The sequence below is a fragment of the Marmota marmota genome, unplaced genomic scaffold (assembly GCF_001458135.2).
Source record: "Marmota marmota marmota unplaced genomic scaffold, marMar, whole genome shotgun sequence".
Classification (NCBI taxonomy): Eukaryota; Metazoa; Chordata; class Mammalia; order Rodentia; family Sciuridae; genus Marmota; species Marmota marmota.
In genome coordinates, this window is record NW_025999880.1 from 14,384,888 (window position 1) to 14,397,653 (window position 12,766).

Here is a 12,766-nt window from a genome sequence, read left to right on the forward strand (position 1 = left end):
AAGGAAAGGGGATCTCAATTGGGCCTGGGCAGGTTCTTGATGGCTTCTGGAGAAGAATTTCAGGACATTTGAGAAAGTGAAGCACAAGCAAAGATTTTTTTTTTTTAAATATTTTCTTCTTTGTATTTTTATATCTTTTATTTATTTATTTATTTTTATGTGATGCTGAGGATCTAACCCAGCGCCTCGCACGTGTTAGGTGAGTGCTGTACCGCTGAGCCACAGTCCCAGCCCCACAAGCAAAGATTTTTGTTTCTTTTTGGTGGTGCTGGGGATCCAACCAGGACCTCACAGCTACACCAGTTACCTCACAAGCAAAGATTTATTGAAGGCCACAACAAAAGAGTGCACAAAGAGTGTGGGCACTCCATTCTTCTTAGAGAAGACAAGACAGGTGACATGCTCAGGGTTAAGCTCTCTGATTATATACATAGGACTTTTCAGGGAACAAATGTGCAGGTTCTCGGACAAGCTTCTTGAAAATAAAATTCCACGACAATCATTCTGTACTTGGGGTTCAGAATAGTCCTCTTTGATCAACAGTCTACCCATAAATGATTCGTGGACACATTGTGTAAATCTTTGAATCTGATGACATTTAAATAAATACTATATTTTTGTTCTAGTTGATCTGTTACAAGTTGAAGGTTTTGTTCATCTAACTAAAAGGACAAGTCATGCTTCTAGATCTGGCTCCCCACCTACTAACCGTCTTTTTTTCTCTTTTTTTTTTAAAGAGAGAGAGGATTTTTAATATTTGATTTTTAGTTTTCAGCGGACGCAACATCTTTGTTTGTATGTGGTGCTGAGGATCCAACCTGGGCCGCACGCATGCTAGGCAAGTGCGATACGGCTTGAGCCACATCCCCAGCCCCTCTTTTTCTCTTTCTCCAAGAACCTACTCATCTCAAAACAAGGACCAAGTTGCTTGTCCTCAGAATGACAATCATATTTTTCTCATGGGCTCACACAATATATATGCCATGCTTTTTGTGTCCTAGAGATAAGCAAGTTGGGTAACCACCTACCTGGCTCCAAAAAAGAACAAACTGGAACCAGGCAAGACCAGTTTCTGCCCTCTCACCCCCCAACTCATTCCCATTCTTCTGTAATGCACTACAAAAGGTCTGTCAACACCATTTTGGTCAGAACTGCTTTCTACCCAGACCATAACCAGTCCATATAAAGGAAAAAAAAAAAAAAAAGGTGAATCCCCATTTTCATAAAGTGCCCACCCCCTCTCCAAGAAAAAGTCATAAATAAAATAATCCTCCCTTTTGTTAACGAAGACTTCTTTTTTCACAGGTAAAACGCTAAATCAAGCCCTGACCTTAAGGGATTCATGTATGATATTGCAAACTTGTCTGCCAGCTTCAGCGACTTAGCGAGGCCCTAAGCAATTTAGTGAGACCCTGTGTCAAAACATAAAAGGTCTGGAGATGTGGCTTAGTGGTTAAGCACCCCTGGGTTTTAATCCGTTACCCCCTGCCTCCGAAAGAAATGGGGGAGGAGGGAAACAAACCAAAACCCAAAGTGCAGATAATAAAAGCATTTTCTCACAGAGTTGTAGAGAGGATTACAAGAGATAATGTATGAAAAGATCTTAGCACAATGCCTGGCGGAGGATAAAGTAGCTCTAAAGGTATTCCTGTGTAAACGTGGAACCAATGAATAAAAGAAATAAAATTAAGGTGCCTGTACATTTATTGAGCACATACTATTTGTTGGTCCTGCAATAAGTACAGCACGACGACTGTATTGAAATAAATGCAGCACACTGCAGAGTTCTTAACGCAGACAGAAAGGAATTAAGAAAGGGTTCTGGAGCTTATGTTTTCAGGGAGTGGGGCTTGGCGTGGAGAAGGTGGCAGGAGTCGGTAGCGATGGTGGATATTCCCGGTAGAAGCAGCAGGTCCCTGCTCAAAAGCCATGGGAGGGTGGGTGGCTTAGCCTACGAGGGCTCGTGGAAGGGCAGCTCGGTGAGATGGGAGGAAGCGCTGGAATCGACGTTCAGGTCCAGTCCTGTTATTAGCCCCGTGACTTTGGCCAAGTTACTGAACCTCTGTGAACATTCACAGTTGAAAAAGAGTCTGTTAAAGATACTCACCTGCCGGAGTTCCTGTGCGATTGACTGACAGTGTGTAACCGAACACGCGCTTTGCTAGGAAGGTAAGAAATACCGAAGCAGGTCACAAGCCCGGCGCGCGGAGGCGTGGGCTTCCTCTCCGGGCATGCGCGCTGGGCCCGCGGCGCGGCCCGTCAGGCACTGCGGTAGGCACTCTGGGGGCTGGCAGGACCCTAACCCCAAGATGGCGGCGCCCTGCGAAGTGGCCGCGGCAACCTCCGGCGAAAGTGATGGCGGGGGTGGGGGTTTTGGATCCTGGTTGGACGGACGGTTGGAGGCGCTGGGAGTGGACCAAGCCGTTTACGGTTCCTACATCCTTGGTGTCCTGCAGGAGGAGGAGGAAGAAGAGAAGTTGGACGCTCTGCAGGGTATCCTGTCTGCTTTTCTGGTGAGTAGCCCGGACCCATCCTTCAGCCTTAGGCCGGCATCGGAGGATCCCAGTCAGTACTTCGCATCCCGCTTCCCCTACCCGGCGTAACGAAGGCTTAGTGGTGTCACCTGGGAGAAGTACATTTCTAGCTCTACGCTACGGATGAAGGAGATTGCTCCTAAACCAGGTTTTGGGAAGCTTGAAGGTTGCAGGTGCTTCGAGAGGAAAGTCTTTCCCTTATTCCTGGGAACGAGGCCCTCTCGGATGCCTGTGGGTAAGTTGCAGAATGTTCTTAGGAAGGCGCTGGGATGTCTAAAATGAGAGTTTTAGCTAAAACGTCTACAAACCAATTCCATTCCCATCCATTTAGTGTTGAGAGTGGAGAATAAAATGTTCTTGGGATGTTTGTTTACCCTGGGAGCAGTACCTAGGGCTGTCCCATGACAAAAGCCTGCAGGAAATCTCCTCTCAGGTTCTTTCGGAGTAGGAGGCCAAAAAAGGTAACCTCGTGCTAAGGATCTTTTCATGGCAGGTGGAACTGAAGCAAATGTTGTGCTTGAATCTTTACAATATTTAGAAATTAAGTAATCGGGGTGTGTGTGTATGTGTGTGTGGGGGGAGTGATTAGAAAAAAATTAAAAAGATAAAAGTTTGTATTTAGACTCTTAGAAGCAAATTGATTCAGAAATGTTTACTTTAAACTTTTTACCTGTAGTAAATGATTAAAATGTCCACTTTTCCAATCTGATCATTCTGCCTTATCCCCATTTCTCTTACCTCCAGCACACAATTCTTAGATGACGACTCTAGAGTAGATTGGCTACAAGTGCTGTCTGGCTGTCCATCAGATTTTTTTAAAATACAACAATCTCAAGACTGCGGTTGTAGCTCAATGGAAGAGGGCTTGCCTAATGTGTGTTTGATCCTCAAGACCACATAAAAACAAGTAAAATAAGTGTATAAAAAGTACAATAACATTATTTAAAAAATAAAACCGGGATGCTCAATATTCACCTCTTTTAAAAAAATAAGATAAAATACAACAATCTCAAAGATAAAATTTATTTGTGTCATCACTAAATACTATATGTAGACACTAGAGTTGTCTCTGCATTCATGGTTTAGAAGAGATGTTGGAAATTGGACTACTACTGTGAAAGCTGCCAGTTCATCAAAAGCATTATTTTTTTCTTGGTAAGTGCTCAAGTTTGTACAGGTTTGTAGAATGAATTCATTTGTTATTCTTTTTTTTTTTTTTTAGATGTTGATGGACCTTTATTTTATTAATTTATTTATATGCGATGCTGAGAATTGAAGCCAGTGCCTCACACATGCTAGGCAAGCACTCTACCACTGAGCCACAACCCCAACCCATTATTTGCTATTCCTTTTTTTTTTTTTTTAAATATTTTTTTAGTTGTAGATGGACACAATACCTTTATTTTATTTGTTTATTTTTTTGTGGTGCTGGGGATTGAACCCTCACCCATGCTAAGCAAGCACTGTGCTCTGAGCCATAACCCTGGCCCCCCCTCATTTGCAATTCTTCAAGCCAATTTTAAACAGGGACTGTTTAAAAAGTGAATAAGGATAAGCATGCTGACACACGCTTGCAATCCCAGCTGCTGAGAGGACTAGGGTGAGAAGATTGTAAAATAGAAAGAGGCCAGGCTCCACAATTTAGTAAGTCACTGTCTTAAAAACAAAAAGGGGGCTGGGTGGCTCAGCCGTAGAGTGCTCGCCTTGCATAAGTGGGACTTGGGTTCGATTCTCAGCACCACATAAAAAGTAAAGACATTGTGTTGTGTCCATCTACACCTAAAAAAAAAAAAAAGGCTAGGAGTGTAGCTCAGTAGTAAATCCCTGGGTTCAATCCCCAGCACTACACACACAGACCAAAACAACAACAACAACAACAAAAAAAACCAGAATCAAAAGATACTATGAAAATATAGATAGAAATATGTATATATGTATTTTATAGAGAAGTATAGAAGGCAGGAAACATTTTTTTCAAATACAAGAGTATTTTTGGAGGTGGCACATGCAAGGAAAAAATGACTTACACTTGATGGAAGTGCAGTTCATTCTTTGGCACATGGTTGAAATATAACAATAGTGTAGGTATCCCAGATCCCTCTGGCAAGAACCTCTTTGAGTCCCAGAACCTGCTCAGGCAAGATTGGCCCATAAAGGGGAAAGCTATAGATAGCATAATTTGTAAGGCAGCTTGGTAGTTCAGTGGAAATTCAATGTAGTGTTTTTTGTTTTGTTTTGTTTTGAGGGGAGGGGGTTCTGGGGATTGAACCTGGGATTGATTTACCACTGAGCTACCTTTTTATTTTTTGATACAGGGTCTCACTAAGTTGCTGATTGTTAGTAAGAACTTGACATAGACAACGCTATTTTGAAACACATCCTCCCTTTCAGAATAAGAGTCACCCCAGACAATATTCCATCATCATAGAAAGGAACCCCAAACAATATTTCATCATCATACAAAGAAAGGAAATTGTTATCTGGGATTAATATCCTGAAAAATATCAGGTTTGACAGGAACAGTGACCACCTCAAAGATAAGAGTTGAGGACCACAAGGACCCTTCCCTGGAAACCCCCTAGCAACAGCCTAACCCCCAAAATTCCCCCACTCCCTCATACCCCTACATCTATCCAAGGCTATAAATGGAAGATGAGTCTCAGTCTCCACTGGGCCCCCCTCCACAGGTTTGTCCCAAATAAACCTGTTTTACGGGCTGGGGATGTGGCTCAAGTGGTAGCGCGCTCGCCTGTCATGCGTGCGGCCCAGGTTCGATCCTCAGCACCACATACAAAGATGTTGTGTCTGCCAATAACTAACTAAATAAATAAATATTTTAAAAAAAAAAATAAATAAATAAACCTGTTTTACTATTGAGCTGCCTTTCCTTTCTATTTCCTTCATTTAGTTCTTTCTTTATGCTGAGGGCCTCACTAATCTGTTGAGGCTGGTTTTGGACTTGTACTCCTCCTGTCTTCGCCTCCTGAGTCACTGGGATTATTGGTGTGTTCCACCATGCCTGGCTGAATACATTCTTTTCTTATACCCTGACATTGCAGATTATAGGGGAAAAAGAACAAAGACAAGGAATTTTTGTTTTTGTGTGTGCTGGGGATTGAACCCACGGCCTTGTGCATGCAAGGAAAGCACTCTACCAACTGAACTATATTCGCAGCCCAGAATTTTCATTTTTATTTCCAACTGAGAAATTTCTAACGACTCCATGAAAATGTTGTTAAAATAACTTGGGCTGGGCGTGGTGGCATATGCCTGTAATCCCAGCAGCTCAGGAGGCAGAGGCAGGAGGATCTCAAGTTCAAAGCCAGCCTCAGCAATTTAACAAGACCCTAAGCAACTTAGTGAGACCCTGTCTCAAAATAAAAAATAAAAAGGGCTGGAGATGTGGCTCAGTGGTTGAGCGCCCCTGGGTTCAATCCCCAGTACAGCCCCCCCTTTTCCCCAAAAACAAAAAACTTTGGTACTTCTTTGCACTAGCTCCTTAACCAGCCCTTTTCATGGTGTCATTATTTGAAGCTATGGCTCTATTGGTAAAGGGAAACATGTTTGCCTCATACTTTTTGACTTTTTTAGCAGACACTTGATAGAAAAGGCAAAGTAATTTAGAAACAGAGTTGGTTCTTTGTGTTTCTATGTTGTTGCATAAGCTGCGAAAAAAAAAATTTCCCCCCATTTCTTGTTATTGAACCAGCACTACACACATTAGGCAAACACTCTACCACTAAGCTACATATCCAGCCCAACAAAATCATTTTTAAGGTTGACTTCATTGCCCTGTCCAATTCACATACTAGTTTAATTTTCTTCTATATAGAAACTGACTCTGGGAAGAATAGACCAGGAATCATAAAGTGAGACAAGGTTCTTGTCCATAAAACATGAGGAGCATCTTTACAGAACAAAAAGAGCCAAGAAATATGGTTTGTATTAAGCATATAATTCAAAGTGCTGCTGTCAGTCAGTCAGTCTGGCAGCATATAGTGCCAAAGGTCCCTGACTTTTGTGTTACATTTCTTTCTAGGAAAAACAAAAACCAGGGCCAAACCAAGTTGCCAAATTGGGCTAGGATTCAATATTAGAAATGATGAAATTTGTTAGCAATAATTTGAGGTAAGATTCAAGAATAGTGGGCTGGGGATAGCTCAGTTGGTAGAGTGCTTACCTTGAATGCACAAAGCCCTGGGTTTGATCCCCAGGGCCAGTAAATAAATAAGTAAAAAGTAAATAAATCCAAGAGTAATGACAGAGCAAGTAACAATAAATAAAAGCTTTCTATCATCTTTTCTTTTATTCTACCCAGTAGTACTTGCACTGATTGATTGATTGGTTCATCATATTTTTATTGATGGATTACTGTATGCCGGGTACTACCATTACTACAAAAGAGAAATTTCTACCCTTCTGGGGTTATAATCTAGAAGGAAAAAGTTTTCCCAGTAAATTATAGTGCAATGTTAGAAAACTGATAAGTGCTAGGGAAAAGGGGGCATTTTAAGAAGATCAGAGGTGCAATAGAGGGTAGGTTACAATTTTATGTAGGATAGTTAGGGGGTTATGTTTTATGGCAACTGTTTATATACCAGCCTCCTAAATTGTGTATGAAATCAGGCGCTATTTTTCATTCATTTCCTGGTTCACATTTTAGTGTGTTGAACAAAGCAGGCACTTTCTGAATGAATAAATGAAAGAATGGATAATTGAACTGCTTTGGTTTAGGTGAGGAAACAGGGAATAAACCAGTTTGTCCTCCAAGAATATCCTTTTTATTTGGCTCTCCACTTCTTTTCTAATCCTTTTTTCTTTCCCTGTTCCTTTGCTTTCCCTGCTGGAAGGTCTATGAATTATGGAAGCTCTGACCCAAAGAAGTTTCTGTGTGTCTAGCTCATGCAGTAATGGTATAGGAAAGAATCCTTTGTTGATACAAAACAAGGATATCACAATTAGTCTTGTTCTAACTTTTTTTCTTTAGGATAGCATAATACAGTGGTGAAGAGTATGGGCTCTTAGCCAGATTCCTTGGGTTCAAGTCCTGTTTATTATTTATATTTTTGGGGGGTGCCAGGGATTGAACTCAGTCCCTCTACCACTGAGCCACATTCCCAGCCTTATTTTGTATTTTATTTAGAGACAGTCTCACTGAGTTGTTTAGCACCTCGCTTTTTGTTGAGGCTGGCTTCGAACCCAAGATCCTCCTGCTCAGCCTCCTGAGCTGCTGGGATTACAGGCGTGCGCCACCATGCCCAGCTTATTATTATTATTATTATTATCTTTATTTTGGTACTAGGGATTAAACCAGGGGCACTCAACCACTGAGCCACATCTCCAGCCCTTTTTTATGTTTTATTTAGAGACAGATTTTTGCCAAGTTTCTTAGGGCCTCACTAAGTTTCTGAGGCTGGTTTTGAACTTGTGATCCTCTTCCCTCATCCTCCCAAGTCACTGGGATTATAGGCATGTGCATCCACCTTAAGTCCTCTTTAATCCATTATTACTTGTATGACCTTGAGCAAGTTACTTAACCTCTGTACTTTGGTTTCCTCATATATAAATTGAATAACAGTAGTAATACTTTATGTAATTGTTTTTTTTCTTAACATTTATTTTTTAGTTGTAGGTGGACACAATACCTTTATTTTATCTTTATGTGGTGCTGAGGATTGAACCCAGTGCCTCACACATGCTAGGCGAGCATTCTTCCTCTGAGCCACAACCCCAGCTCCTACGTAATTGTTTTAAAACTTGAGAATTCTTTTTTTTTTTTTTTTTTTAACTTGGAATCTAACTCGGGGGCAGTTTACCACTGAGCTACATTCCCAACCTTTTTATTTTTTGAGACAGAATCTCACTAAGTTGCTTAGGTCCTTGCTAAGTTACCGAGAGGCTGTCCTTGAACTTTTGATCCTCCTGTCTCTGCCTCCTAAGCTGCTGGGATTCAGGCATGTGTCACTTTACCCAGGTGCAAATTGAGGTTTTTTGTTTTTGTTTTTTTTTGGGGGGAGGATACTAGAGATTGAACCCAGGGGCCCACAACCAATGAGCCACATCCCCAACCACATTTTTTTTTTCTATTTTGAGACTGTCTTGCTTAGTTGCTTAGGGCCTAAGTTACTGAGTCTGGTCTTGAGCCTGTGATCCTCCTGTTTCAAGTCTCCTAAATCTCTTGGATTACAGTTGTGCGTCCCCACAACACCTGGTGAATTGAGAATTTTTATGTAAAGTTTTTAGTACAGTACCTAGCAGATGGGGTAAACACCTAATAAATGTGAACTCTGATACCTTGCCCTGTGAAGTAGAACAGGAAGCTGGTGAAGGCAGACACAATGAACATGGAGAGAATGTTTATATATATATATATATATATATAAAATTTATTTTTAGTTTTAGATGGACACAATACCTTTACTTTATTTACTTTTATGTGGTGCTAAGGATTAAACCCAGTGCCTCACACATGCTAGGCAAGTGCTTTACCACTGAGCTACAACCACAGTCCCAAGAATGCCCATATTTTTGAATGCCTATGCTTTGCCAAGTAGAGTAGGCTCTGTATGCACATTTTTATTTATCCTCACTAAAATCCTGGGAAGATGTGAAGTTCAGAAAGTTTTGCTCATAAGCCAGGCAGGGTAGTGCAGGCCTGTAATCCCAGCTACTTGGAAGGTTGCAGACAAGTGAATCACAGGTTTTAGGCCTGTGATTTAGCAAATTCGTATCTCAAAAAAAAAAAAAAGGTTTAGGGATGTTCCTCAGTGGTAAAGCATTCCTTAGTTCAGTTTTTTTCTGAACCAGACCTAAAGAAACTTGCTCATAGATCTGGAATTCAATCCCTGGTATCAAAAAAAAATTAATAATAAAAGATAAGGAGAGCCGGGCACGGAGGTGCACATCTGTAATCCCAGCAGCTCTGGAGGCTGAAGCAGGAGGATCTTGAGTTCAAAGCCAGCCTCAGCAACTTCGAGGTGCTAAGCAACTCAGTGAGACCCTGTCTCTAAATAAAATACAAAATAGGGCTGGGGATGTGGTTCAATAATTAAGTGCCCCTGGGTTCAATCCCTGGTACCCCGCCAAAAAAAAAAAAAAAAAGTAAGGAGAGAGTGGGGAAGGGAAAAGGGGAGATGCTGATGACAAGTAGAAAATTTCACTGAGACAAGAAATAAGCTTTAATGAGCTGTGGCACAGAATGGTGAATAAAATAATAATGTATTTCAGAATTGCTGAGAGTAAATTTTAAATGTTTTCACTATAAGAAACTGACAAATATGTAAGATTATGAACCTGTTAGTTTCATAGTATCATGCCCAATGTAAACATATATCAAAACATCATATTGTATAACATTTTTTAAAATTAATTAATGAAATTATTGTTTTGAGGATGAGGACTTCCCTGAGCTGGTGGGAATCTTTTACCCTGGAGCTTGGCAGGATGGAGTAGGTGCTCTTGTCTAGCAGGTGTGGATTTTTGGGACAAACGCACCGAATTCCTTCTGTGCCCATAGAGACATATTCTGTGGCTCCCAAAACCTTCCCAGGATCTCTTCTCAACTCTGGCAGGGAGAGCTGTGCCCTCTGCATAGGCCTTTTTAAGATTGCTGTTGTTTTTGAGAACTCTCTCAGAAAATTAATCAATCTACTTTTGCAACTAGGAAGAAGATTCGCTCCTTAATATCTGCAAGGAGATTGTGGAACGATGGTCTGAAACTCAGAATGTTGTCACCAAAGTGGAAAAAGAAGGTAGAGTTGGCGTTTCTGTGTGGCATTTTGGTTTGTGACCTCAAGGGTCCTTTCTAAAAGCCTTACTGTACAGCTCTTTGGGAGAGAGTGTTTCATTTTCTCCTTTGGATTCTCATTCTTCCTGAGATGATTTATACTGGCGAACACTTGAGAAGCCGGATTTCCTTTTCCTTTTGCATTTGTCCATTTAGCCTGACCACAGTTACCTTCATTGTGGTTTTTGCTTTCCTTTCATCCTCTCTCCACAGCACATATGGGTATATATTTTTCTCACCTCCCATCTTTTTTATGTTCTCTTTTCATAACACAAATTATGGTTGGGATTTTGGTTTATTCAGCTAAATCATTTACCCTTTAAAATGTAAAATAAATGTGCTAATATTTTAATTAGTTGCAGAAAACTCAATTTATAAAAATCAAACTTGAGAAGAATCTAAACTACATCCTTGGGGGCTGGGGTCGTGGCTCAGTAGTAGAGCGATTGCCTAACATGTATGACGCACTGGGTTCGATTCTCAGCGCCACATATAAATAAATGAACAAAATAAAGGTCCATCAACGTCTAAAAAAAAGTGTTTAATAAATAAACAGATAAATAAATAAATAAATACTTCACCCTTGGTTTTCAGTTTTTCCTATACATTAGAATCACTTGATATACTAGGGTTGGACTCCAGGTATTGGTGTTTTTAAAAAACTCCTCTAGAAGGTTCTAATGTACAGCCAGGGGTGAGAGCCCCTACTTTGCACCATTGCTTCCTTTCCTTCAGGATGGAGAACTTAGTAGTTGATCTTATTTTAAAATAAGGCAAAATATTTTTAGTTCAAGCATTGTACTTGGCACAATTATAAAATTGAAAGGGATCAGCCTTAGTTGATTCTGGAGTCTTTCTTAGGTTTCTGGAATAAGAGAAGAGAAAATTGCCTGTTTAGAAGAAGCTTGTCTATGCTTCTAATGCAGTGGTTTTCCACCTTTTTTTTTTTAAGCAGCCGAATCAACGTATAAATCAAATAAAATCAGGGCTGCTGTGATTGAAGATGGATGTAAGACCTAAAGCCTGGCCTGCGTGGCCTTTCCTTTCCTGTCTCACATGCCCCTGAGGCATGTTCTTTGAACCCTAGGACCTTTGAGTCAGCAGCTGCCAGTGTCTTTTACAAGCACTGCCCTGGTGAGCTGGTGGTTGGGTGAGCTTGTTTTCTGTCATACAAACGTGTTTTCCCTCTCTTCTGCCTCCCAGATGAGGTACAGGCCATTGCCACCCTCATTGAGAAGCAGGCACAGATTGTGGTGAAGCCCAGGATGGTGTCGGAAGAGGAAAAACAGAGAAAAGCTGCCCTGCTGGCCCAGTATGCTGATGTAACAGATGAAGAGGAATATCCTTTCTGGAATCTCAGCACCATTCCCTGAGGGTGACACCAGAAGTGTTGACGGTTTACAGTGCTCTTTAGGAAATTGTTAATCACCCGCCATAGTTTAATTTTCTTCTCTAAAATGGCAAAGATCTATGGCCCTTGATGGATATGAGAAATGAGTTGGAATAGTTGATACTGGAGATAAATATGTACTTTGGTGCTAAGGAATGAACCCAGGACCTCATGCATGTTAAGCATGTACTCTATCACTGAGCTACACTCTCTGCCTAGACTTTTATTTTCAGAAGTACATTTCTGAAAACTCGGTGTAAATAATGCCTTAGTGAACCAGTATGTTGTGCTTTCAGAAAAGAAGATATAGCTGTGATTCCTTATATTTGCATGTACGTGTGTACTGTCACATGTATAACCCATCTTTCTTTTCTTTTCCAGTCAGTAAAGACACTGATAACACTAAGATGATGAGTGATCACAGGCATTCAGAAAATCAGTGGCAAAATCAGGACTAGAACCTGGATGTCTTTGGGTGAAGGATATCCTAACTTAGGAGCCATTTAATTCAAATCTTTTTAATGTGACCATAGTTAAAAGTAAAGCCGAATCCCTAAACACTACCAAAATAAATTAGAATCTGAGTGTGGGAACTGTACAAAAAGAAAGTAGTGTAAGTAGGGGCAGATTTAGTTCCCTGTAAATTTGAAATTTATTTAGGAAATGCTTAGCTTACAGAGCCTACTTGAATGAAGTATGTGGCTCATTATACAATAGACATCCTCCCAGAAATATCAGCTGGCTAATCACTATTTAGGAAAGAATACTTGGGTGTTTTGGAGACAGTTTCTCTTATGCTTTTTCCTCACAACTTTTCTTACTAGGGTTAGCAGAGTATGGTTCCAATGATAAATAAAATCTCAGTTCTTGGGTTAGAATAGAACTTTATTTTTTTCCCCCATTGGAAAAAAAAACTTTTAAGCTGGGTACAATGGTTCATGCCTGTGATCCCAGTGACATAGGAGGCTGAAGCAGGAGGATTTCAAGTCTCAAAAAATAAAAAGGGCTGGAGAAGTAGTTCAGTGGGAAGTGCCCCTCGGTTAAATCCCCAGTACT

The 12,766-nt window shown here is 40.7% G+C and overlaps 1 protein-coding gene and 1 long non-coding RNA gene across 2 annotated transcripts in view; one reads left to right on the plus strand and one right to left on the minus strand.

Annotated features, from left to right (window-relative positions):
* Nucleotides 1-1,686: 1,686 nt before the first annotated feature.
* Nucleotides 1,687-2,217, minus strand: LOC125612480. Its single transcript, XR_007342818.1, has 2 exons — nucleotides 2,108-2,217; nucleotides 1,687-1,951 (listed from the first exon to the last, which is right to left on the minus strand). It is a non-coding gene; the product is annotated as an uncharacterized LOC125612480 (long non-coding RNA).
* Nucleotides 2,218-2,263: 46 nt separating this feature from the next.
* The window catches only part of Ccdc43 (coiled-coil domain containing 43), a 15,185-nt gene continuing 4,682 nt past the window's right edge, over nucleotides 2,264-12,766 (plus strand). Inside the window, exons 1-3 of the mRNA XM_048787359.1 lie at nucleotides 2,264-2,513; nucleotides 10,198-10,285; nucleotides 11,524-11,690. Of these exons, the coding sequence (XP_048643316.1) occupies nucleotides 2,310-2,513; nucleotides 10,198-10,285; nucleotides 11,524-11,690 (459 nt within the window). The 5' untranslated portion in view covers nucleotides 2,264-2,309. The remainder of the gene's footprint in view (nucleotides 2,514-10,197; nucleotides 10,286-11,523; nucleotides 11,691-12,766) is intronic.